Here is a 27,442-nt window from a genome sequence, read left to right as displayed (position 1 = left end):
GAAACTGTCAGTACCATTATAAACCAAAATCTTAAAGCAGAATTTTATTTTGGAAAGTTTGTTTCTTTTTCTAAATCTGTTTCCCCTCCCACAACAAATACTTTAATGCAACAGTTACAGAGTCTTAAGCCAGTTATAGGGTCATGTTGGGCATTAGTTGAATGAATGATTGCATATTGTCCTTCTCTGCCACATTAATAAGAACTGAGTCTTTTTCATGCAAGAAGATACTCTAAGGAGGATTTGACCAGATGTTTTCTAAATTCCCTCCTAATCCTGAGATTATGTGATTTGAGGTTTCTGCAATTTTATTCTAAGTATACACATACTGAAGTTCTCCTCATTCCAATGCAGTAAGTCCATTAGAAATTTTATTTAGGGGAAATCTCACTTGTGACTATAGTATATATTAGTATGTATATATTTACGTGTGTGTGCGTGTGTGTGTGTAAATCCCATCTCCTGTTTTCATCTAAGGAATTGCTTCTTCAGAGGGTGATTAAATTGGTTTTAAAGTGGTTTATCTACTCCTGCTGCTTCTTCTCCCACTTGACATGTTAATCCCCTCTCTATCTTACCAGATAACCCTTTGGTTACTGTCATTAAGTATAAACAAATGTTTCCAGTGATGGAAATCTAGGGCAGCAACCTCTCATATTCCAGAAGATCGTTAAGAATTCTTGACATGACAGCGGTCCTTAAGAATATTTCACACAAAATAAACAAAAAGGCCCAGGTTGGTCTGTCAGTTCCTTTGATGACATGGGCAGAGTCTGGGACACAAAAGGAAACAAAGCTTTGTGTAAAGACCTGTGATCAAAACTGTTCATTTACACAAGGACCTCCCCTAGAGGGGTGACAAATAGTAAAGTAGTGAGGTGTTTGCAAACAAAGTGGACAAAGCAGGACATGAGGGTCAAACATAGGCTGTCTTTTCACGGTCACAGACCCACTCATTATGCTAAATCTAACCATAGCTACCATATTTGTGTGTCTCCCCATTTTTATATGCCTTGGGCACTGGCTAGTCCCATTTTTATTATAGGAAATGTTTCTTGGTAAAGAATATAGGACGTTAGGGAAGAAATATAAGTAATTACAAGGCATTAAACCCTTAGTAATTGAAGTTGAAGTTTACAAGGCCAAATCGTCAAATTTCATGTCAATCACACCACATATACCAAGATACACAAATAAATCAGATATACACAGATACCAGTGCAACCAACGCTACCTTTGCCTCATTTTGTGTTTAATATTATTGAAGGCTCCATTTATGCCTTAAGAAATCATGGAAGGTTCTTGAACATACAGCTATTGTCTGGTAGAATAAACATACTTCAGATGCTTATCATCAGAACTCTGGAAAAGGAGTAGAAATTCTCTCTTCAATATTTTACAAATTGGTATCTAAAAAATTTCATTTTGACCTAGGTTAGTAACCTAAGTTGTCTTCACTGAGCTTTTAAAATTGAAAACAATGTTAAGTTCCAAATACAATAAAGACTGAAGTATACATTCAAATTTTATTTTTTCTGTTACACATTTCTGACCAAAAGGGAGTTGAAGGATTTTTCCCTATCTTACTTTCTTATGACAATCGTCATTAGATTTTTTTAAAAAAGCAAAATACCACTACAGAATTGTAGTTGAGAAGACTAATTCTATATGAATGGTTTTAATCACAGCCCCGTTAAAATAACATTTAATACGGAACCATTTCATTAGATGATGGTGACACCTGTTAAACGTCAGTGTTTCTCGTATCATTCGTGGATGGCTTTGATGCTTCTTATATCCTCGTCAACATGACTCCTTCACTTTTCTTCTCTAGAGTTTCCTTGACTTAAAATCATGAAATTTAGTGGCTCCATGTTATTTTTTAAATGCTGGGCAAAGTTGGCTGGTTGATAAAGTAACTCATTAAAATGAGCTGTGGTTTTAGTTCCCTGGGCTGGCTCAGAAGTCTGACATGGCCGTGGTTCCTCTTGTAGCTAAAGATTAGAGTCTATTCTTCCACTAGCCCAATGCAGCGGCTGAAAAAGCCCAGGACATACATCACACTGCATTCCACTGTTTAGGAAACTTCTGCATTTAATGGTATTGTTATAGGTAAAGTATTTCCTTGAGGAACAATCCCATTTACTCAGTGTTTACAGGAAATAATGAATTTTATAACCATAATTGCCTTTCTCTGTGGAAAAGATTTTTTAATTTGCTATGATCATGTCTTCTCACTTCTTTTTCGTACAGTTATGCATGCTCTGTAATCTAAATTTCTTAAGTTCATTTAAAATCAGAGAAAAAAAACCCCAAGGGGATTAAAAACAAACACGAAGTAAACCAACGCACAATTTTTGCCATTAGACTTTTTCCTGGATAACCCCGCAAATATTCCTTGTCATTTCCATTCTGTTTCAACACTGCAGAACAATATACTTGTAGCTCAATGGTGAAGCAATGTGCACGTGAGTGACAAAACATGGAAACCAGAAAAGGAATATAACAGTCAATCAAACTTTTAAAATCCTAGTAATATAACAGCTTCTTTCCTTATTTATTCTGTTAATGTTCATTCTACGTGAGTTCACATTTTGGTTCCAGGAGACCGTGCGCCATGGGCCCTGATAACAAAGACCACTATTTGCAGAGGGTAAGATAGAGCCTGTTGCCAGTATCTACTCATGGCAAACTTGAAAAAGTCTTCTGGAAGACTAACAAAATTATGTTCTGATTATTTGTTTTCTGGATACTGGAGACCATGGAAATAGAAAAGGATAAAAACAAGGCATGCTTTTTGAGGTTTCTTGGGCTGGGTAGTAGAAAAATAGGTGTTTTCCTTTGGGGCTTTTTGTAGCTGAGACTGGTGAGGCCCATACTTCTGCGAGTACTTTTTCATTTTCCTCAGTCTTTAAGGGAGTGGTAGGCTTTGGCAGTCCGGCTGTTGACAAAATCTGTCTTCTTAAACTGAGCCTTCGGAATAAGCAAACAGAAATGTGAAAGGTAATAAAATTGTCACACAAGAAAATGCAGTTCTGTAGTGATTTCTCACCAGGGTCAAGTCACATGGGCCATTATTATCGGGCTCCGTGAACTACAACACACTCCTTGTTTGTGTTCTTACCTTCTTGTAGGCGTTGTGGAGTTCTGTGTGCGCCCACAGAGAATACAGGAGGACTGAAGCGGCTTTGCTGGCTTTGTTGGAGGCATAGCTGAAAAGAAAACGACATTCCGAGATCAGGGAGAACATGTGAGGCTTCTGGACGTCACCTTTCGGCATTCTGTAAATCTTCTTTAACTGCTGGTCCCCAGTAGCCCTCTCAGGCCACTCTCGATGACGAGACAATTAGATGGTGAGCTTTGGAAGGCAGGGACCACATTTGCTTTTGTTTTAATCTTTTTATGCCACGAACACAGTGCTAATAAATTGTTTATAGAGCAAATCCCGGATATTTATAAGGAATACATCCTTAGACATGCTACAAAGCCTCAAATTTATTTACAGAATACAATCTATATTTGTATATTTATGATGTATATTTATAGACGACAAATATAGGAAAGTATGACTGAAAAATATATATGACTTTGTGATTATGAATGCAGGAGTAAAGAAAATTTTAAAGTTAATAGAAGAAATTCTTGTGGCAGCCCTTGTTAAAACAGTTTCAAAATCACTTTATGTTTTAGTGTAGAGCAAATGGAAAACTTATTCCTGTTATAAATCCAACTTGCCACTGAATTTGACATTGTACTTAGTTTTTAGCAGTCTGTTTTTAAATTTATCCCAAACTTCCCATTTCCAGCTCAAGATCAGGGCCTTCTTAAGTCTCTTTTTCTTCTGTCATCTGACTAGCACATGGCTGAATCGTTTTTTAAACAAAGAAACAAAGAGTAGAATTTTTTTCCCCTCATATCACAGGCGTTTGTAAACACGTAACCATGAACAAAGCATGCAGAGCTGTATGAAGAGGAGCACAGTGGGTTCATTCACCAGCTGAAAGCATTTCTCTCCCATACCAGCCTTGCAGGGAGGGTAAGGCAAATTAGCACCTCACAGATTTTTGAGTACCTAAGGGACTTTTCAGAGTCACCTGGTAATAACCAAAGTACAAATAAATCCATGAAAGCTACGGGTCTCTAATATTCAAGATTGTAAAAAGTTCTTAAATTGCTGTAAACGATCATTAGTTTCCAGGCTAGCCCATAAATTATAGGTCAGATATATAACTCTAGTAAGGAAAGAGCAGCAGGTACAACTGGTAGAAGCTTCTTGTTGATTTCTTTTTTTTTTAAACAGGGCACGTATGGATGAACTCACAAATAGACACTCGGGACAACAAGCAAATAACAGAGTAGTGGCACATCTCTCTATCTTGCTAAGCTACAAGAAATTTCCAAACATAATGGCATAATCTCCTGTGTGACAACTGTTATGTCTAAATACTTGAATAATTAAAATCATACTATCTTATGGTGATTTGCTTAGAAGTTTGGATGACTACTTTGGAGAGTCATTTCAGTTTTGCAGCAATAATTCATTCTTTCCATGGAGAATGAGGAACTGCTCTGCTATCTGCCAGGCTCTGGGGAACAGGTGAATATTTTTGGTAAACTGACATTTTAGCCAGTGCTTTGGGCTCTTTTGAATCACCTGACTCTGAATGTAGTTTTTCTTCCTTGTGTGTTTTGCGGGGGGGGGGGGGGCTGCAGGCACGAGGGGCCATGGTGGAGGTGATGTGCACTCATTCCAGGACACCACGGGCCCCCACCCACCCCTGTACAGCCAGGTGCACCTTTCTCCGCTACAGGTGAGGTCTGTCTGCTTTGCAACTCATCACAACTAGGCTATAATAGCATTTCTTTTCCGGTTATCTACAAAAGTAACTTGTATTTGTAACATATCAAACAATTCAGAGTTGTATAAAGAGGAAAAAATAATCTTCAAGCCCCCTTGTAATCTATCACTCTAAATTAACTAAAGGCAATACTTAGGTTACACAAGGGTTTTCATTCTCTTCCTCACTTTTTCTTTTAAATGGGGAAAAGTTAAAAACACAAGAACAGGGAAGTGGGATGACTTACGTTCATTAGAACTTCTGTTCTCAAAAGGGAACGAGAGGTGGAAGAGACGAGATAGAAAAACTGAGAAAGCAAGATGTTCTCGTCAGGCTACATCCCACCGTTCCTCCTGTGCTGTCACTGCGTCCTCTGAGCCGCCTGGCTGCCATCTGTTCCCCAGATGTAAGCGAGGCCCTTCCCTGGCCAGAGGACTCCCAGTTTGCCTGTATTCTGCTATTCTTCAATCACAGTGGTGGCACTGGGAAACTAATTTACTAGGTCAATAAAATGCTGGGATGCAGTACCTTGAGAAGCTATGGAGTTTGACTCTCCTGATATTTCAGAAGAGAATCGACAGCTATGGCTTGGCTGATTCAGTTCTTGCCTTGATCAGCAAGGACTGACTAGAGGATCCAACTTGGCTTTACGGCTTGTTCGTGGCCACGTTGCCCATGGTGCTCACAACTGCATATTCGTAACTAGATTATTACACACAGGAGTGGTGGTGGGGAAAGGGACACAGCTGATGGGCAGATGGTAAAGGACTTACGCGTCGCCGGAGCTAATGGTCATGATTTTCTGCAGGCCCCCGGTGTGTAGAAGGTCCCGTGCATTCTGGTAACTATTTTGCACTATGTTGTTCAACGTGTAACAGGCAGAGGCTGTAGTTTCAATGAGAAGGTCACTACTTGGGACTGTGTCAGGAATTATGGAAACCAAATCAGGCAGAGTTTCTTTGGCTACAAGATAAAAGAAAAAAAATACTTGATTAAAATGATTGTTTCTTAATCCCCAGATCCCAATACATTTTAGGTAAAAAACATTTTTGAAAAGAAACACAGTTGGTTAACAAATATATGGGAAGATATAACCTCTGTAATAATCGAATTAAAAATAAGATTTTTTACAAAAAGGATACTCAGACTGGGCACAGTGGCTCACATCTGTAATCCTAGCACTTTGAGAGGCCAGGCTAGGAGAATCATGTGAGCTTAGGAGTTCAAGCTCTACAAAAAATAGAAAAATTAGCCAGGCGCAGTGGCACACGCCTGTAGTCCCAGCTACTCAGGAGGCTGAGGCAGGAGGATCGCTTGAGTTCAGGAGTTTGAGGTTGCTGTGAGCTGTGATGATGCCACTGTGCTCTACCAGGGGTGACAGAGCAAGACTCTGTCTCAAAAAAAAAAATACAATTTGACAGAAATATCAAGAATTTAAAACATTTTCATATTCTTCAATTCAGTAACTCCACTTCTGGGAATACACCTTAAAGACATCACTTTAAAAGTGGAAAAGCTTTTTGCAGAGATCTTTATGATAAGAATATGATTAACTAAAACACACCTGTAAAGACTATTGTGCATCGGAACACATATCTATGAAGCATGTATGATAAAAAATATTTGTTAATATCCTATGTGAAAAATGAGTATACTTATTTATATAAAGAACATAATATTATAATATTATAAAAGAAAATATACGTAAGAAACATGAGGAGAAATAAACTAAAATGTTAATAGGAGCGATTTTTCTACAATAGTATTAATGATAAACTAAAAACATTTAAAAAAATTATCTGTACTTCCCAAATTTTTTTCAATACATTAATACTACTACTATTGAAAAAAGAAATAAACTATATTAAATGTATTTTTCCACTACATATGTAACTACTTGGTTATAGGTTTGAATTTGGCTTTTCTTTGTATCAATAAGAAAATATTTGATAGTTCCACTTTAACTTGTCCTATGGTATATTTACTTGATTTCTTGTAGTAATTATTTTCACGTATGTTTTATTTTTCTTTGCTTTAACTACTTTGGACTCTTCTTTTTTTTTTTGAGACAGAGTCTTGCTTTGTTGCCCGGGCTAGAGTGAGTGCCGTGGCATCAGCCTAGTTCACAGCAACCTCAAACTCCTGGGCTTAAGCGATCCTCCTGCCTCAGCCTCCCGAGTAGCTGGGACTACAGGCATGCGCCACCATGCCCGGCTAATTTTTTCTATATATATTTTAGTTGGCCAGATAATTTCTTTCTATTTTTAGTAGAGATGGGGTCTCACTCTTGCTCAGGCTGGTCTTGAACTCCTGACCTCGAGCGATCCACCCGCCTCGGCCTCCCAGAGTGCTAGGATTACAGGCGTGAGCCACCGCACCCAGCCTGGACTCTTCTTAAAAGATAGAGAGCATGCTTCTGTTGCTCCCCACAGCTCCTTAATACGTGTTGTGTTCATCATGGATGTGTAACAAACACTGATTAATTTTATTGTTCCTTCATCTGGATTCAGGTGGCACCTTGAACCACACTTATCTCTCTCTGACACTGGATTACAATTAGTTACATGCTGGTCTGAATTTCATATGGGGTGATGGGCTCCCCGAAGCTAATTATCTTACTTATTTCTGTGTTTTTAACATTGATCATTATTTCTGAAACAGAGAGGTACTCGATAAAAGGCACTGAATGATATATCATCCTTTGATAATACCTGGACCTGAGTCACAGGTTGGACATACCTTCTGCTCACAGGCCTAAACATGTTCCCTTTTTACTGTTGTTCAAGCACCATAGCATAGTGTCACGAGCTCAGGGCTCAGCCTCTGAAGATCCTTTAGTTTCTTAATGGCCTGGATGAGTGACTTAATCTCTCTATGCCGCAGTTCCCTAATTTGCAACATGCGGTAATAATAACACCTACTTCACAGGGTTGCTTTGAGGGAATAAAGGAGGCAATGCATGTTAATTGCATCATAGCACCCTGCATGTAGAACCTCTCAGTAGATGCTCGTTATTATCAGAAGGCTTCCTCTTTTTAATAGGATAAACCACAGAAAGAAAGGCCTTGAGAACACGGTAACATGAGTTGGCAAAATAGCATTATGGGATGCAGACCCATATCTTCTGTGTGAGATCCGTTATCTTGTCACCATGGCAGACTGCCTATCTTCAAGTTTTTGAGAAAATTTAAGTTTCGTGTTTATTTCTCTAAATGTAGGTAAAATGTGGTGACTTTATTCCAGGTGAGCACATGGAAAGTTATTTGGACTGGAAATCACTCACAAAGCATGTATTCAAACTGATTTTCATTTATTCTTGGCTGTTAAAATTCTGAATCAAGATGAGTCCGTTTACTTAAATTATATATTTGGCATGAAGCCAATTTGGAATTTTAAAATTGCATTTTACCTTGCTGATGCCTCCCCTCTCTGTTGTCTTTAAACCTCAGCAGAATAATCTGATACAAACCATGGGGCCACAGCTATACCTTCCCAATATTTAGGGGGCCACAAACCCAGACACCGGCAGTATTTCTGCCCTAAAGGTGCATGCATGACGTGTGCAGTGCAGATATTTACCTTGGCAATGTTTTAAAGATGGAATCAATGTTTTATTTGGGAAAAGAAAAAAAAAGTTAAAGGATAATATGCCTCTATTGAAGTTCAGCACAAAAGAACATGGGGAAAACATTTTAATAATTTTGAAAGTGCCTATGGCAAAGTTTCTTTTAGATTTCACTAAACGTTTTCCAGGCTCTCTCTAAATTTATAATAGGCATGAAAGCATTGTCTGAAACCTCCTGTCAAATATGCTGCTGGCTATGTTTGAAAATGACATTTCTAAAATGTAAATGCAGACTTCAATATCCCTCATGCTGTGTGTATGCAGACCCCAAAATCTAATCCACTAAAAACAATAATTTGTTTATAACTTTAGTGGGATTTTGTGAAAAACTGAATTTAGGTTGTTAGAAATGACCAATTTACGGAACATTAGAAAACTTGCCCAATTTTAGCATTATCTTCCTATTATCTCATTTTATAGTTTTTTACTTGATTCAATAAACATTTATCAGGTACTTCTTGGTATAATCAAATAAATGAAAAATTATGTGATCTTATCATGTAACACAGCTATCTTCTCTGTCAATAACATGGAGCCCCTCCCAAGAGGCACATGTGTTTCATCATATTTACTCGAAAAACCGTCTATGCAAAATCTATATTTAGTGACTCCTTTTTGTCTTTTTCTTGTGATTATCTGTTTACCCATCTTTTTTCTAGTCCAACACACTGCCAAGCTTCTAAGGTAAATAACTGCTGCCCGTGTGTTTCTGATGTCCTGAGAGTGGTGCTGGTGCAGGCCACAGAGAGAGCATTCTGCAGGACAGCTATGTGGGTCAGAGGGCTTCACTGGCTGGCCTGGCTGAGGGATGAAACATGCCAAACACATTGCTTATCTTGTTAATTCAGTATGGTCTGAAATTTGTCTTCTGTGGACATTTTTTTAAATGCTAGATATTAAAAACGTCCTATTTGAGATCCAGTTGCAAAGCCTGCACTCTATATCCGGCTGCACAGAAGCCAGGCCTGTGTCTGTCACCTTCTGTTCTTTGTTCCCATTTCCAGTTTATTGTTGTGAAAAGAATATGATATGGACAACGTTTTATTGCATTTGTATTTTCAACAGGTACATATCACATGGAGCTACTTTGACTGACTCACCAATTTCATTCTGCAGAGAAAGATTCCGAGACAAATTCCTCAGCAGGGAGACTGCAGTCTTTCTCACGCTTGGATCACCGACATGCAGCATCTTTCGGGTGTGCTGAAGGCCGTTTTCCTTCTGAACAACCGTCTGAGCTACTGACGTCGGCATCTGTTTTGTGAGACAATGTCCTATAAGTGCTATTGCATTTGGTTTCACGGTAATATTGAGTTTTCTGCAGATTACTAGAGGTTGAGGAAGATGTTTTAAAAACTAGAACTGTGATGAAACCAGTCTAAAGATATTTTTTTAAACTTTCTTATTAGGTTTTCAATTTGATTACTAGATAAAAACAGTTTATTCAGTATTTTTAAATGCAATGTTGGATTTGGTGAGCTATTATATTTTTTTGATCTATGTTTATAAGTAAAATAGGTCTGTTTTTTCCTCTTAGAATCAAGGTTACCATGAATATCATAAAATTAGTTGGGTAGTGTTTTCTTTTTTTCCATCTCCTTGAACTATTTCTGTAATATATTTAATAAGAATAATCTCATCTTTGTGGGATGGGTAGAATTTAGCCATACAGATTGAATAACCCTTATCTGAAATGGTTGGGACCAGAAATGTTTTGGATTTTGGAGTTTTTCAGATTTTGGAATATTTGCTTATACATAATAAAATGTCTAGGGATGGGACCCAGGTCTAAAAATGAAATTCATGTATGCTTCATATATACCTTATACATATAGACCGAGGGTAATTTTATACAATATTTGTAATAATTTTGCACATGAAACAAAGTTTGTGTACATTGAACTGTCACAGAAAGCAAAGGTGTCACTACCTCAGCTACCCATGTGGACCATCTGTGTTGTTTAGCATCACCATTATCCCTGACTCTGAATTCATATGCTACCTATAAGCAATCATTTTCTTACACTTATTCACACATAAGTACTTATGAGTAAAAAAAAAAAAAAGCGACATACCATTAATACAGTAAAAAATGTGTTCAGGGTAACTAAGCACGGTAGCGTCACCAGATAACCTGTGTCAGCTGTTAAACAACAGTAACCACAAGCAACAGTGGGCTTTTAGTCTCTAACTATGATGCTGTGTTGTGATCAAAAGGTTACTGCACTCTGTATTTTATTTTATTTTTTAGTGACAAGAAACATGAGAAGCAGTTAAGGGACCAGGAATTGTGTCCTCTAGGGATGAGGAGGCATGCCACTGGATGGCTTTTTAAACTGTTTCCTCCAGAGTCATCTGCCACATTAACAATGGTTTTGTCTTAGAAGTCTCTCTTTGCTTTTATAAACGGACATGATTTCTTGTCTGTTCTTGATGTGCAACTGTTCTAGTCTTTCACTAAGCCCATCACACATTTTCACCATGTCACCTAGAGGCACTTTGTCTGCAGGGTTACTAACATCATCTTCATCATCACTATTATCACCAACACCTTGATCTAGAATCATTTCAGCTACTTCACTTATTTGTCAACGAATGAACAACTGGAGTCTCATTATCGATGTTAAAAACTTCCTCAACATCTACTCCTTCCAGCTTACTGATGGACTCTGAAGCTATATCTTTTGTACATGTAAGGAGGTCAGACATCATTTTTTTTCTCACTTGACATACAGAGTCCTTCAAAGTCACCACCTTGTTCATCATTATCACTGAACAGAGCCACAAGGCCAGAGGTTGTGCCAGTTATGCAAGCTGTGTCTTTAGTCACTCTGTTCCAAGTACTGCCAACAGCATGTAAGGCATCCTCATGCTAAACTTTTGTGAACCTTCCAGACATAGTTCTCTGTTCACTGCTGCTAGCATGCTATTCAATAAACAGTCTTTAAAATTTATGATACCTTGGTCATATGGCTGATGAAGTTACACTTTGGGGGAAAGCACATGGCACGCACATTATTTTCATCAGAATTTCAGCTGGAAGATGAGCAGGACAGTTGTCAAGGAATAACAAAGTCTTTTTTTTCTTTTTACTTTTTATTTGATAATAACTTCAGATTTATAAAAAGTTACCCCCCAAAAGTACAAAGAACAGTATATATTTGACTCAGATTTACCTGTTAACATTTACCCCGTTTTATAGCCCACACCCTCTTATGCTGTCTTTTCGCAAAGAGAGTCCATCATTTATTTTTAGAGTCCTGGATTTTTGATCTCACAGTCAGCCCAGTGTGACTCACCTTGTTCAATGCCCTAGTGAAATTCTGAAGTTTAAATATCTTTGAAATATTAATAGATGAATCTGTGTCACATTGTAGTTACATAAAGACTATACATGAGACTAATGCATAAGTCTAGCTGGGGTGGGGAAATGACCACATTTTGCAAACTGCTCACCTAAGGAGGTTTGGGTTCTGCTGATTATTTTCCAAATGATATTTTTTTTCCTTTTTTCTTTTATATTTTTAATTATTATGGGCACATAATAGTTGTATATCTTTATAGGGTACATGTGACGTTCTGATACAGGCATACAATGTAAATTAGTCAAATCAGGGTAACTGGGGTATCCATCACCACAGACATTTTACATTTCCTTGTGTTAGGAACATTCCAATTCCACTCTTTTAGTTAAAGTATACCCTAACTTATTGTTGATTATAGTTACTTTGTTGTGCTATCAAATATTGTTCATTCTATCTAACTATATTTTTGTGCCCATTTACATCCCCACTATGCCCCCCTTCCCCCACCCTGCTACCCTTCCCAGACTGGTAACTGTCATTCTACTCTGTCTCCATGAGATCTATTCTTTTTAATATTCAGCTCCCACATAAGAATGAGAACACGTGTGATTTGTCTTTCTGTGCTTGGCTTATTTCACTTAACATAATGTTCTCCAGTTCCATCCATGTTGTTGCGAATGGCAGGATTTCATTCTTTTTGTGGCTATATAATATTCCATTTGTCTATGTATCACAATTTCTTTATCCATCATTCATCCACTGATGGACACTTAGGTTGATTCCATATCTTGCCTATGGTGAATAGTTCTGCAATAAACATGGGAGGGCAGATATCTTTTTGATATACTGATTTCCTATCCTTTGGATATATACCCAGCAGTGGGATTGCTCGGTCATATGGTAGTTCTATTTTAAGTTTTTTGAGGAATCTCCATACTGTTTTCCATAGTGGTTGTGCTAATTTACATTTGTGCCATCAGTATATGAGGGTACCCCTTTCTCCATATCCTCAACAGCATTTGTGATGGCCTTTTTGATAAAAGCCATTTTAACTGGGGTGAAATGATATCTCACTGTAGTTTTGATTTGCATTTCTCTGATGACTAATGATGCTGAACATTTTTTCATACACCTGTTGGCTGTTTGTATGTCTTCGAGAAATGTCTATTTAGATCCTTTGCCCATTTTTAATTGGATTACATAATTTTTTTTCCTATTGAGTTATTGGAGCTCCTTATATATTCTAGTTCTTAATCCTTTGTCAGACAGGTAGTTTGCAAATATTTTCTCCAATTCTGCAGGTTGTCTCTTCACTTTGTTGATTGTTTCCTTTGCTGTGCAGAAGCGTTTTAGCTTGATGTGATCCCGTTTGTCCAGTTTTGCTTTGGTTGCCTGTGCTTTGGGGGTATTTATCACTCAAGAAGTCCTTGCCCAGACCAATGTCCTGAAGTGTTTTCCCAATGTTTTCTTTTAGTAGTTTCATAGTTTCAGGTCTTAGACTCAAGTCTTTAGGTTTGATTTTTGTATATGGCAAGAGATAAGGGTCTAGTTTCATTCTTCTGCATGTGGATATCCAATTTTCCTAATATCATTTATTGAAGAGACTGTCCTTTCCCCACTGCATGTTCTTGGCACCTTTGTCAAAGATAAGTTCAATACAGATGTGTGGATTTATTTCTGGATTCTCTATTTTGTTCTATTGGTCTGTGTGTCTGTATTTATGCTAGTACCATGCTGTTTTGGTTACTACAACTCTGTAGTATAATTTAAAGTCAGGTAATGTGATTCCTCCAGTTTTGTTCTTTCTGCTCAAGATGGCTTTGGCTATTCAGGGTCTTTTGTGATTCCATATAAATTTTAGGATTATTTTTTCTATTACTGTGAAGAATGTCATTGGTATTTTGATGTGGATTACATTGAATCTGTGGAACTGCTTTGGGTAGTATGAACATTTTAACAATATTGATTGTTCCAGTTCATGAGCATGGAATATCTGTCCATTTTTTGTGTTCTTCTCAATTTATTTCATCAATGTCTTATAGTTATCATTACAGAGATCCTTCACTTCTTTGGCTAAGTTTTTTCCTAGGCATTTTATTTTATTTGGAACTATTGTAAATGGGATTACTTTCTTGGTTTCTTTTTCAGATTGTTTACTGTTGGCATATAGAAATGCTACTGATTTCTGTATATTGATTTTGTATCCTGCAACTTTACTAATTTGTTTATCAGTCCTAATAGTTTTATTGTGGAGTCTTGAGATTTCTCTAGATGTAAGATTATATCATCTGCAAACAAGGATAATTTGACTTCTTCCTATTTGGATAACTTTTCTTTCTTTCTCTTGTCTGATTGCTCGTGATAGAACTTCCAGTAGTATGTTGAATAACAGTGGTGAAAGTGGGTATCTTTGTCTTGTTCCAAATCTTAGAGGAAAGGCTTTCTGTTTTTCCCCATTCAGTATGATACTCGCCATGGGTCTGTCATATCGGACTTTTATCATGTTGAGGCAAGTTCCTTCTCTACCTAGTTTTTTGAGAGTTTTTATCATGAAGGGATGTTGAATTTTATTGAATGCTTTTTCGGCATCAATTGAAATGATCATACAGTTTTTGTCTTTCATTCCGTTGATAGGATATATCGCATTGATTGATTTGTATATGTTGAACCATCCTTACATCCCTGGGATGAATCCCACTTGATCATGATGAATAATCTTTTTAATGAGTTGTTGAATTCAGTTTGCTAGTATTTTGTTGAGGATTTTTGCAACTATGTTTATCAAAGATATTGGCCTATTGTTTTCTTTTTTTGCTGTGTCTTTGTCTGGTTTTGGTATCAGGACTTGTAGGATGAGTTTGGGAGTATTCCCTCCTCCTTGATTTTTTGGAATAGTTTAAGGAGGATTGGTATTAATTCTTCTTTGAATGCTTGGTAGAATTCAGCAATAAAGCCACTGAGTCCTGGGCTTTTCTTTGGTGGGAGACTTTATTATTGCTTCTATCTCATTACTTGTTATTGGTTTATTCAGATTTTGGATTTCTTCCTGATTCAATGTTGGTAGGCTGTATGTATCTAGGAATTTATCCATTTTTTGGTAGGTTTTCCAATTTATTGGCATGTACTTGTTCATAGTAGTCTCTAATGATCCTTTGAATTCCTGCAGTATCAGTTGTAATGTGTCCTTTTTCATCTCTGCTTTGATTTATTTAGGTCTTCTCTCTTTTTTTCTTCGTCTGGCTAATGGTGTGTTAAATTTTTTTATCTGTTTGAAAAAACAATTTTTGTTTCATTGATCTTTTGTATTTTTTCATTTCAAATTCCTTTATTTCTGCTCTGATCTTTTTCTGTTTTTTGAATGTGGAAATTGAAGATTTGAACAATCTGCTCTGATCTTTATTATTTCTTTTCTTCTACTAATTTTGGGTTTGGTTTGGTCTTGTTTTTCTAGTTCCTTGAGATGCATTGTTAGGTTGTTTATCTAAAGCTTTTCTACTTTTTTATGTAGGTACTTATTGCTATTAACATAAACTTTCCTCTTACTACTGGTTTTTGCTGTATCCCACAGGTTTTGATATGTTGTATTTTCATTTTCATTTGTTTCAAGAAAGTTTTACATTTCCTTCTTAATTTCTTCATTGACTCACTGGTCAGAATAACAAAGTCTTGCAGTCATCATTCAGTCCAGCTTCCCTGCAGTGTGCATGAGCCACTAGTACAAAATGTTTGTGAAAACTATCAGAAAAGATGTCCCTGGTGGTCCATGCCTTTTTGTTAGCATAATAATGGACTGGTAAGAAATTCACTCCTTAAAAACAATGAGGATGCAAACTTTTGCCTACCACAGCAAGTTTACACTGATTGCATGCCTGTTGCATTAGCACATGCCAGCACAGCTTTTCCGTCCTTGGCATTCTTAATTCCTTAGGTGCTGTCTCATCAACCGAAGTCAATGTCTTTCTGGGGCAATGACAACAGAATACTGATGTTTCATCAGCATTATAGACTTGTTCTGGCATTAGATTTTCATCAGTGATGACCTTGGCAAACTTGTCAAAGAATTTTTTCACTGCTTCATGATCAGTAGATGTTTTATCACCACAAATCTTAAAAAAAATTTATTGCCATATGTTATCTTAAATTTCTGCCACCAGCTTGTTGAATATTCATAGTTCCCTTCAATTTTCTTTGCTTATTTCATGATCAGCATAACATTAAGAGGCATGTGTTCACAGTGATGCTGGCTGATTCACTCTTTCAATACATGATTGAGATCTTCAAGTTTAGCTTTATGCAGTGTTTTCTAATTTTCATTAACTTCTGTTCATCAATTTTAGCACAGAACTACAACAGTTTATTCCTTCTCTTTCTTCAGGTCATACATAGTGATCAATCCAACACTGTAATCTTCTGTAACACGTTTCACACTCACACTGCTGTCCAGTTTCTCTAACAGCTTGACTTTCTGTGCTATAGATAAACACAAATGTTCCCTCTTTTTCTTATTACTGTTACCCATTAGACTAACTGCATACGTTTCTGACATATTCAACAATATCATTACACCACAGAATAGAAAATAAACAAAAAACCACAGTAAATAACAGATGTAGGTCTTGGCCCCCTGTGGGGGGCATGGCGGGGAACCTGCCATAGGTGCGTTTGGCCTGCACCCATGCCATTTTATCACCCTCTGTACACATGCTTGTGCGGGGAATCTGGGTATGAGTGCAAAAGATATACTGCAGCTGAAGGGGCTGGGAGGGTCTTTTTTCCCTTGGGGATGCTGCATTAAACTGTGTTGTGCACCTGTATTTTGACTGTGACCCATCACGTGAGGTCAGGTATGAAATTTTCCTTGTGGCATTGTGTCAGTGCTAAAAAAATTTTTGGATTTTGGAACCTTTTGAATGTCAGATTTTTGGATTAGAGATGGTCAACCTACACAGCTGAGTACATCAGCCACTCATTTCCATGGTGACACGGAATCTGTGTTCACCCAGAAAGCTAAGTGAGCTGAGAAAAAAAAATGTAAAGGGCGATATCTTTGATTACCATTTCAATTTGTATTTCTTGTTCAAGTTTTAGCCTTTTACATATTTCAATAAACTTAATTTATTTCTAAACAAAACCAAGTTTATTCTGAAAGAGACACTGGGCTCTTTAAGAAAAAAAGTATTGCTAGTAATTCTATGCTCTGAATCAGAGGCTATGCGTGCAAGTTGCTGGTCTAGGTCTAAGTCCACTAGAGGCAAATCTTATTTGGGGTCTGAACACTAACCAGGCCTTTCCTAGCAACAATAATCCTCCAGCACTGAGGCCTTAGAGCTTGTGCCTGTGACTTTATATTAAATTTCTATTTAAAGCTAATTCAAGGCCACAACGCAAAAAATTCCTATAATTCTTAGCCATTCTTTGGAGTATTTATCTTCTCTGTTTATCTCACCTAAACACTGTTTACCCTCTGGCCCTTACTCCCCACTGTATTCCCCTCCTTCTCATACTTCTCCACTCTACCTTCTAGAATGGGGGTTCTTAATATGGGGTCTAGGATAGGCTTCAGGGAGAGGACGGGAGGTCTCTAAAACTATTTTTGTGTTTAAAGTCAACATTCCCAGGGAGATGGTCCATAACTTTTATTAGACTCTCAAAGTGTCCATGACCCAAAGAAGTTTACTCTTTTAAAATGTTTGTTCTACTATAAACAAATTACAATTTATCCTTCATTAACTTGCAGAACATTCTGTTGGGCTATGTTCTCTCCTCTGAGAAGAATTTCCCTGTAGCCATCCAGACAGGAGGCTATTTATTCTGTGTAACTCCTGTACCTTGGGTCGAGGAATAGTTTGGCATTACTCTCTCTTCCCAATGGCCCTTCTAGACAATTATGTCTCCCCTCATATGCAAAGCCCCGCTCTCCTGAGTTACAGCTGTCCAGCTCTATCACCCCCATGGCATTTTCTTTGCGACCTTAAGGTCTATTTGTTCCTTCCTTAACATTCACTGGAGGCCCTGGAGCCTGGTTCGCAGCCTTCTCTACCTCCTGTCCATGTAGATCACCAAACTGATTACCTCACGGTTCCTAGACTTCCCAAAGTCATTGACTTCCATCTCTTCTATACATCAGCCATTTGTTTCTGTGGTCACACACAACCTGTGTTCACCCAGAGAAGCATTTCCCATGACAACATAAACTCAGCAGTGTCAAGCTCTGAACACATCTTGTTCTTGCTCTCCCTCCTTCACTGCTACCATATTTCTCTTCAGCCTCATCAAGAACTTCAGTCCCTTTAACCCAACCTTTACTTCCCACACTTCAAGTTATTAATTCTCTCCTGTCTTAACTTTTTTATTTATACTAGTGTGCCCAAACCATCACATCAAATATTATCTTTCTAATACCCTCAACAGTCTTGTCATTCCAGCTTATTTTCTACCCACACATCAAAACTGCAATACGGGGTTCATTTAGCTTTTTCTCTTTTCTGATTTTATACTTGGCTACCAAATATTGCTAGAGCTAACAGTATATCTGCAAATTGGTACTTCTGCAAATGTATGGTCTCCAGTCTCTACTAGGGACTCAAATGTTGCTAATCAACTTGCTGTTTCTTAAACACCAGTGGGGGTTTTAAAGCCTTGCACCAAAAATCATCCTTTTAAAATTTAATCTGATTATGTTCCATCTCAGGTTTAAACCCTTTAATGACTCCCCATTGCCTTCAGAATGACGTTCAGACATCTTAGTATGGTGCACACATGTCTTGCACGGCCTGGCACCTTTTTTCCTTCTTTTCCTTACCATGTCTCCCTAATACTCTAGGTTATAACTATCCTAAACTGCCTGTCTTTCCTACTAGACTATAAGCTCCTTGAAAAGAGAAAAAAAATTTTTTCTTTTTTTGAGACAGAGTCTTATTCTGCTGACCTGGGTAGAATATAGTGGTGTCACCATAGCTCACAGCAACTTCAAACTCCTGGGATCAAGCAATCCTCCTGCCTCAGCCTCCTGAGTAGTTAGGACTACAGGTACGCGCCACCACGCTGGCTAATTTTTCTATTTTTTGTAGAGACGGGGTCTCACACTTGCTCAGGATGGTCTCAAATGCCTGAGCTCAAGTGATCCTCCTGTCTTGGCCTCCTAGAGTGCTAGGATTACAGGCATGAGCCACTGTACCCGCCCTTATCCATCTTTTTACTACCCTCAGTGCCCTGTATGGAGCCTTACACATGATGTATCCTATATAAATATTTATTGAACTGAACTGTATGAATAATATTCTATCAAGTTTCCCTGAAGATTTAGCATCTTGGAAGGTGCTTGATGACAAGATGAGGAATCAAGATAAATTAAAAAGTCACAAGATATTTATTAAAATTCTTTTCTTTTAAAACATCAGATGTTTTAAGAATTAAAATCGTGCTTTATATATCATACTATACCATTTAATGATGTATGCTTGGATATTATAAAGAGCTTTAATGTTAGTTTGCAAAAATGGTTATTGAAAACCTGGAACTCTAGATGAGTGACATGTTTGTTCCGCTCGGGGAAAGCATAGCTAAGTTTTATTAATTCTGATTCATGGAGGGAAACAGGAAAGTTTGATGTGGGATGTTCTTTAGAATTTGCTCAATAAGGAAAATAAACTATCAGGTTTACTAAATAGATTCTGTATTCCGGCTTTGGGAGTATGTGAGAATGACTGTTAATTAGTTGGTCCACTGTTTGTAAATAACACTTCTAATTTATATTGCCCTGATTACTTACGAGGTTGAGCAAATGTTTTCAAATGTTTACTGGTCATTTCACTATCTTTTGTGAAATGTCTGTTCAAGTCTCTTTTCCATTTTTCTGTTGGGTTATCTGTTTTTTTATTGTTAACTTGATGTCTCTTCTATATTTTCTGGATACCCATCTTTGTTACTTAAACATGTTACAAAAATCTGTTCCCACTCTGGTTTGCCCTTTTACTGTCTCAGCAATATCTTTTGATAACGTAAGTTGTTAATGTTATGTAGCCAATTTAACAAATATTTACTTTATGGCTAATACCTTTTGTGTCCACTTTAAGAAATCTTTCCCTAGTCCAGGTCATGAAGCTATGCTTCCACATTACTGTTTAGAATCTTTATTGTTTTACCTTTCATATTTAGATCACATTCCTGATGGAACTGATTTTGGGGTAAGGAGTAAGGCAGGAGATACATTTCATTTTTTTCCAATGGATATCAAATTAAGCGCATTTTCTTTTTGAGACAGAGTCTCACTCTGTTGCCCGGGCTAGAGTGCCGTGGCGTCAGCCTAGCTCACAGCAACCTCAAACTCCTGGGCTTCAGCGATCCTACTGCCTCAGCCTCCTGGGTAGCTGGGACTACAGGCATGCGCCACCATGCCGGCTAATTTTTTTTTTCTCTATATTTTTAGTTGTCCAGCTAATTCCTTTCTATTTTTTAGTAGAGATGGGGTCTTGCTCTTGCTCAGGCTGGTCTTGAACTCCTGAGCTCAAACGATCCACCCGCCTCAGCCTCCCAGAGTGCCAGGATTACAGGTGTGAGCCACCGGGCCCGGCCCAAATTAAGCACTTTTAAAGTGTCTTAGAAACTTGAAAACTGTTTATTTCAATGACTTTTAACTGTCACTATGCAATGTTTAATCTTTTAATTTATACTATACTTGAAGAGCTTGCTACATGGGCAAATTTTATCGATCCATCCTCTTTCCATGTTATTAAAATGACTGTTGTATCTGAACTAATAACGTTTAAAAATTACTATTTAGTAAATAATTTTATACTTAAATTATGTAATCTGTCTTTTAGGAAGCTATTTATTTCAGTTTAGGTTCTTAACCATTTAAGGCATGTGGTCATTAATTGCTTAGCCCTATCTCAGTTATAATCACATGGTCAATGGACTGGATATTTTCTGGCACTATGTTTAATGACCTACTTTTCATGTTTTTCTATTCAGTGATTCCTTTTAGAAATTATAAAACTAAGGATCTTTATCACATCAGCTAAGCACGAAAAATTAGGAAAGTAATGAAGTATTAATAATAATTACAAAGGACATATATATAAAAGTCAAAATTTTAATAAAAAGCATTTTATAACTTAAAAGAATAATGGGTCCTCAAATCATTATCCCATACTGCTAATGATTTTCTCCTATAAATCTCCAGTCACATTCAATTCTAGCAAACTTGAGTATGGATCAATACCAGTTTAGTGTAGGCTTCTCTTTATTTTTCTTTTGAGACCGGGTCTCACTTTGCCACCCAGACTGGAGTGCAGTGGTGCAACAGCTCAATGCAACCTCCAACTCCCAGGCTCACGTGATTCTCCTGGCTTGGTCTCCCAGGTAGCTAAGACCATAGCCATGCATCATCATGCCTGGCTAATTTTTCATTTTCATGTTTTTGAAAAGATGGGGCCTAGGTTTCCCAGGCTGGTCTTGAGCTCCTGGGCTCAAGCAATCCTCCCACCCTGGCCTCCTAAAGTGCTGAGATTATAGGTGTGAGCCACTGTACCTGACTCTTCAGGGGACTGGACTAGTCCAAGGTTATGAAGGATTCTAAATGCCTTGACATAATTAGGACAGTTATAAAGATACCTTCCTTGATTGGGCCCTTTTTGGACCTAGTACCTTAAATTTTTTCTAGTATTTTTATATTTCTGGTTTTTTTTATCCCAGTTAGATCATTACACTAACACAGGAATTTGTCTTATTTACCACTGTGTAACAGGCATCACATCGCTACTGTCTGTTATATAACAGGTGCTCAAAAGAATGTTTGTTCAGTAAATGAATGAAGGAACTTAGGATCTATGTAATAAACTACATATTCAGAGCTTAAGTAGCACATACATCCCTGTATGTTCAGGGCCCTGAAAGCACCCCTGGCCTATTTGGATTCCATGCGAGGCTGTTGAAATGGAAGAGGCCAAAATCTAAGCTTAAAGGATTAGCTTATATTGAACCATACTCAGAGCATAGCAAGCTTAAACACACACACACACACACACACACACACACACACACACACACCCAATTTAATTTCTGATATTTAATATTTTCTTTAAGTCAGTTGAGTATTAAGTCATCTGAGGGCTTCTGTAGTTCAGCAAAGTAAAATAAATGGTTTGGAGAAACCAAGCATGGGAAAAGGAGACATAAGATGATAAATTAATGTCTTTGTGTCATTAAGGGCTCCCTGGTAGTTCCCACTTTGTTTCTCTTTGTGCACATGTACATTTTGCAGAAAGTCAAAGAGATGAAAGTTTGGTTATATTCTTAAACACAGTGCTACGATAAGAGAAATATTGGTTTTAGTATTTTACAATTTTACTCAAAACAGAGAGCAAGCTTCTGTGTAAACACACTTACATTAAAGAATAAATATGGATTCTCAAGTAAAGAATAAGTAATATTTTTGTTACCTACAAGAGTGCTTTTCTCTATGGGGCTGCATAATTGGAGATTGGCCATATAATGGGCAATTTTGGGGGAGTTTATTCAAATGATTTTATGATCAAGGCAAAGAACACAAGCTTAGTTTAAATAAGAATTTAATATAACTAAGAATTCTATAAGTTCTATAATTAAGAATTTATAGAACACCTAAATATGTAGCATGGAATGAAATACATGGGGAATGGAATAAACTTTTAGTGTTTTATACATTTTGACTTTGCTGGTATAATTCAGTGCATCTAGAAAGAATCAACTCACTATTTTGTAGTTGAATTTCTAGGACACAAAAGCACAGATGTCCTTTCCTGTTCCATATTGCAGTAGACATCTGCTGTTTTTGCCTGCCCAGCATTTATTCCTCCTTCCTCTGGTAATAACACTCTGATTTTCCATCAGGGAACTGCTCCTTCACCATTTTAGTGCATGTGGTACAAGTGGCGTGACCCCTGTCCAATCAAACCCATGTCCCTGAAGTTCACATGTGGGCATGTTACCCAGACCCGGCCAGTTTGAGCATCACAGCCTCACGGCCACAGGCACTGGTTCAAAATGGGCAAGAGACCCCAATCAGGCCAGTGAGGCACATTCTCTGAGTTCTTCACAGCACTATTGGGAAAACAGTAGTTTTTTTCTTGTGGGGACATCGGGCTGGTAAAAATGTAAGCCTGAAACAATTTGTGGTTCTCTTTGTTACCATCTGGGCAGAGCCTTTGAGAACAGTGATCATAAAATCATCAGAATAAACTCCCCCAAAATTGCCTGTTATATGGCCAATCTCCAATTATTATTATTTCCAGCAGAGAAAAACACAGAGCCCAGAGATGGAAGCCATCATAATGATAGTCACTGTAGCACCCACATACTATCGTGACAGAAAGACAACCCACCCTGGACTCTTCAGTTCCACGAGCCAAGACATTCCTATTTGCTTAAACCAGTGCGAGGCAGGATTCTGAAACTTGTAACTGACAGAGTACTGACCGACACAAATATCTGTGCGTCTTTCCCTCGCAGTATGACTTGGCTTTGCAGAAACTGAGGACAAAAGTCCTGGAAAACTGAATCATTCTCTGATAATTCTTGAGAACTGCCTTGACTGAAGTAAAAAAACTTTTGCCCTTACCTCATTGTTTCATCTCTGAACCTAATGTAGTTTGTATACAGTGTCACTATTTTAAAAAGTGGAAAGACAGGGTACTTACTGGTCCACTTCCTGCTGTGAGATTCTGCAGAGCTCCTAGAGATGCTTCCTGTGTATAGTTTCGGACACTCTTGGCGATCAAGGACAAGTACATCCTTATCACGATGGAGTGCCACAGCCACTCCACACCCTTGGGGTTGCTCTTTTCCTCTGGCATCGGCATGTCCTGGTATTGCTGACCCCACATGCAAACAGAACCCAAAATTAATGCACTGCAAGTGGTGTCTGTAACTTCACACCCAAACCAAGAGACCAGAAATACTGTCTAGAAAGACTAATAATTTGCATAAGAAGCCCTCGAAATAGAAATTTAAAAAGCAAATATATATAATTTCCAATTAACTTTTAGCCCACGATGATCATTTCCTCCTACTAACACTCCCCACGCCCCCTTGCCACCAACTTGACATTTCACAGTGAGAGAGAATTCAGAGAATTAAGCATAGGCCGTTCTAGAGTGCTTTTCGGGCTGCTGTTGAGTTATTATAAAAGCTAAATTAGTCACAACCATCCTGAAGATAAGAAAAGCAGGCCTGTTCCCGGAGTCTAGGGAGGGTGTCCAGGATAACATCAGGGTTCTAAATTTACCAGTTGTTCTCCAAGTTCACAAACACCGTGATGCTCAGAGGAGTAGGGGAGTCACATTCTTTCAGTTTTCACGTCAATATGGAAATAAATGTGTATTCTTTACTATGGGATTTGCTTTTAGTATGTCCAAAGTTTGTTTTTAGAATGCCCAAAGCCAAATATCAGGGCTGCTTTTAATGTTAAAACAATTTCTAGGCCGGGCGCGGTGGCTCACGCCTGTAATCCTAGCACTCTGGGAGGCCGAGGCAGGTGGATCGCTCAAGGTCAGGAGTTCGAGACCAGCCTGAGCAAGAGTGAGACCCCGTCTCTACTAAAAATAGAAAGAAATTATCTGGCCAACTAAAATATATATAGAAAAAATTAGCCGGGCATGGTGGTGCATGCCTGTAGTCCCAGCTACTCGGGAGGCTGAGGCAGTAGGATTGCTTAAGCCCAGGAGTTTGAGGTTGCTGTGAGCTAGGCTGATGCCACGGCACTCACTCTAGCCAGGGCAACAAAGTGACACTCTGTCTCAAAAAAAATAAATAAATAAATAAAAAAATAAAACAATTTCTAGGCCAGGTGCAGTGGCTCACGCCTGTAATCCTAGCACTCTGGGAGGCCGAGGCGGGTGGATCGTTTGAGCTCAGGAGTTCAAGACCAGCCTGAGCAAGAGTGAGACCCTGTCTCTACTAAAAATAGAAAGAAATTATATGGACAACTAAATATATATAGAAAAAATTAGCCAGGCATGGTGGCACATGCCTGTAGCCCCAGCTACTCGGGAGGCTGAGGCAGGAGGATTGCTCGAGCCCAGGAGTTTGAGGTTGCTGTGAGCTAGGCTGACACCACGGCACTCACTCTAGCCCGGGCAACAGAGCGAGACTCTGTCTCAAAAAAACCAAAACCAAAAACAAAAACAAAACCAAAACAATTTCTATACTATTGGCCATGTTGCATTAAGCTTATTTTTTCCTAACCTATAGGGCATGCAGCAGCCCTACAGTTCAATGACTAACAGTGCAAATCTGGAGCTAGATTGCCTGGGATTTACTTTGATCCCCTCCACTTATTTGCTGAATTATTCTGGGGAAAATTAATTAACCTTTCTGCACCTCTGTTTCCTCACTGGTAAATGAGGATATTAATAATACACACTTCAAAGGGTTGACATAAGGATTAAAAGAACTTAAAATAGTGTCCGACATATACTAAGTTCTCAGAAACACACGTACACACACACTCTCTCTCTCTCATTCTTTCAAAGACCTCCCAATATACCTCTTTTACTTTCCTGCTGCGACTGCCAAAACACCCAATGCTTTTGCTGTTGTCAGTCTGGATATTCCGGTTTTGAATATAGATACTCTGGGAGTATTTCTCTGGGAGCTCTGCCTCCAGCTGGTAGGAGAGGTTATGAAGAATGCACACACAGTTCTCTGTGGCCTGAGACAACGGGACATGCATATTGATCACACACATATAGGTATCCTTTGCAGGTATGTTATCACAGGGTGTCGCTTTTAGCTCTTACAAGGATTACTGGATGCAATTAGGTGTGCTTGGACTGTGGCTTGCCTTGGAGAAGTGGAATGAGTATGGCTAGAAAGGCTAAAGTTAGATCATGAATAGTCAGGAATACAATGCTAAGAAGCAGAGGGTGAATTTCTTAAAACAATGGGGAGCCTTTCTAGTTTACTTTATAGAGAGTCTGTCCAGAACGAGTCTATATTTTAGATACGTAACTTGGGGTAGCCATGTCGAGTTGGAGAACAGGAAGAGATACTGTTTGCAGGAACCAATTAGGAAGCTATTGCAATAATCAGTGTGAAAGATGCATAGAATGGGACCACAGCGATAGCACTAGAGTGGAGTGGATGAACTGAAAGTCTTTCCAGAGGCAGCATGTGTATGGTTTATACAGAGGATTATACAGAGAAAGAGCAAATTTGGGGAAGAGGCAAGAGATCAATGTAAGTTCACTGCTAACCATATAGCACCTGGGCTCCTTTCAAATATCCACAGAATTGATAAATAACAGGTAATTCGAAATTTGGGTCTAGAATATAGAAAAATAAGGCTAAGGTAGATTTTAATATTTTAATTTTAATATTTCTAAGCATGTATGGGAAATCTTATGCTCAGCAAAGGAGTCAGTGAATAAATCTAAACCCAAGCGGCTACTTTAAGAATATTCTGAAGCATTTTAGTAAGACAAAATAGGTAACTCAATGTGTGAGATGTTTAACTGTTGGATTACCTTGTCATCTGGCTGGTAATCTGCAATGGTTCCTCTGACATAATGCACCAGTGAGTCAATGAGTCCATCACATCTTCTTATCACTTTCCTCCCATCAGGGCCAGCTGAACTCATGTTTCTATCAGGAAAAACAAACAAAAAAACCCCATAATCTTAGGCCATGTATCCAACTGGCCTTTGTTTTGGAGCTTTACTTGATGTTTCTTCCAGGTGTTTAGAAACTGGCAAACTTGTAAAAGTGTGACAGACTTGTCCTGCAGTCAATAAATCAACTGCCCAATGGTTACCAAATCTGGATGCAACTTGTAAATATATCCACACAACATGTAACCATGTCATAAAAGTCTTCTGTCTACTTCACTCCAAGTACCAAAGTCAGCGTATTATTTACTTAATCCTCACCCCATTTTTGAAGTGTAGATACGGAAGTGTAGCTGTGAGAGGATAGATATGAGTTAGTTTACAACTAACAGGAGAATAAATGGTACATCAGTCATAGCAATATACTGGATGTCCAAGTCCCAATTTGCTCCATGTCTTAACTCTAAATAACTTAAAGTTGCTCTGGGCCTCAGTTTCTTCATTTTTAAAGACAGTGTATTGGACTACATTATTTTGCGGTTTTGTAGGTTTCAGTATAAACTGTTATTGACAAATATTAAACCAGATGCTCTAAAATGTGATGATTCTATAATTAAAATGGCAGAGAGATGTTACAGAAAACAGTTCCCAGTGTGTAAGACCTAAGTCAAAAGCCTGACCTATAAGTATCTCTGCACTTAGTCTATTTCTAATTTTGTTAAGGCATGACACCTTTCTATAAACAGTAACTGAATCTATAATTGGAAGTTGCTTCCTTATAGAGAAATGAAGTTTATCAAATATAGCAATGTGATGCATTTGGGGTTTACATTGCAAATTCAGATCACATTTATGTTCTGCTATTACTACCTTCCTTTGGATTAAGTTTTTCTTGTTAGCATTAACCATTTTAAAATATTTTTTCCCCAAAATGTTAACACATCAGTCAACAAGAATGGCAAAAGAAGACTGCCTTCAGCATTTTAGAACTTGAGAACTACCCCTATTCCCTTTTGCCAACTTTAGTTGCTAAGAAATGTTCTTATAAAATGTATCAGACCAGTTTCTTTTACTGGTAGGTAGACTATG

At 38.0% G+C, this 27,442-nt stretch overlaps 1 protein-coding gene across 1 annotated transcript in view; it reads right to left on the bottom strand.

Moving 5' to 3' along the window:
• Positions 1 to 19: 19 nt before the first annotated feature.
• PKP2 (plakophilin 2) overlaps positions 20 to 27,442 on the bottom strand; it is an 82,987-nt gene continuing 55,564 nt past the window's right edge. The window contains exons 7-13 of the mRNA XM_045554035.1: positions 26,273 to 26,390; positions 25,294 to 25,458; positions 23,447 to 23,620; positions 9,564 to 9,717; positions 5,612 to 5,801; positions 3,125 to 3,212; positions 20 to 2,973 (exon numbers count right to left, since the gene is read on the bottom strand). Coding sequence (XP_045409991.1) covers positions 2,905 to 2,973; positions 3,125 to 3,212; positions 5,612 to 5,801; positions 9,564 to 9,717; positions 23,447 to 23,620; positions 25,294 to 25,458; positions 26,273 to 26,390 — 958 coding nt within the window. The 3' untranslated portion in view covers positions 20 to 2,904. The remainder of the gene's footprint in view (positions 2,974 to 3,124; positions 3,213 to 5,611; positions 5,802 to 9,563; positions 9,718 to 23,446; positions 23,621 to 25,293; positions 25,459 to 26,272; positions 26,391 to 27,442) is intronic.

Source organism: Lemur catta, chromosome 6 (genome assembly GCF_020740605.2).
Source record: "Lemur catta isolate mLemCat1 chromosome 6, mLemCat1.pri, whole genome shotgun sequence".
In the NCBI taxonomy this organism is placed as follows: domain Eukaryota; kingdom Metazoa; phylum Chordata; class Mammalia; order Primates; family Lemuridae; genus Lemur; species Lemur catta.
The sequence above is the reverse complement of the archived record's forward strand: the minus strand, read 5'-3'. Positions and strand labels throughout refer to the sequence as shown.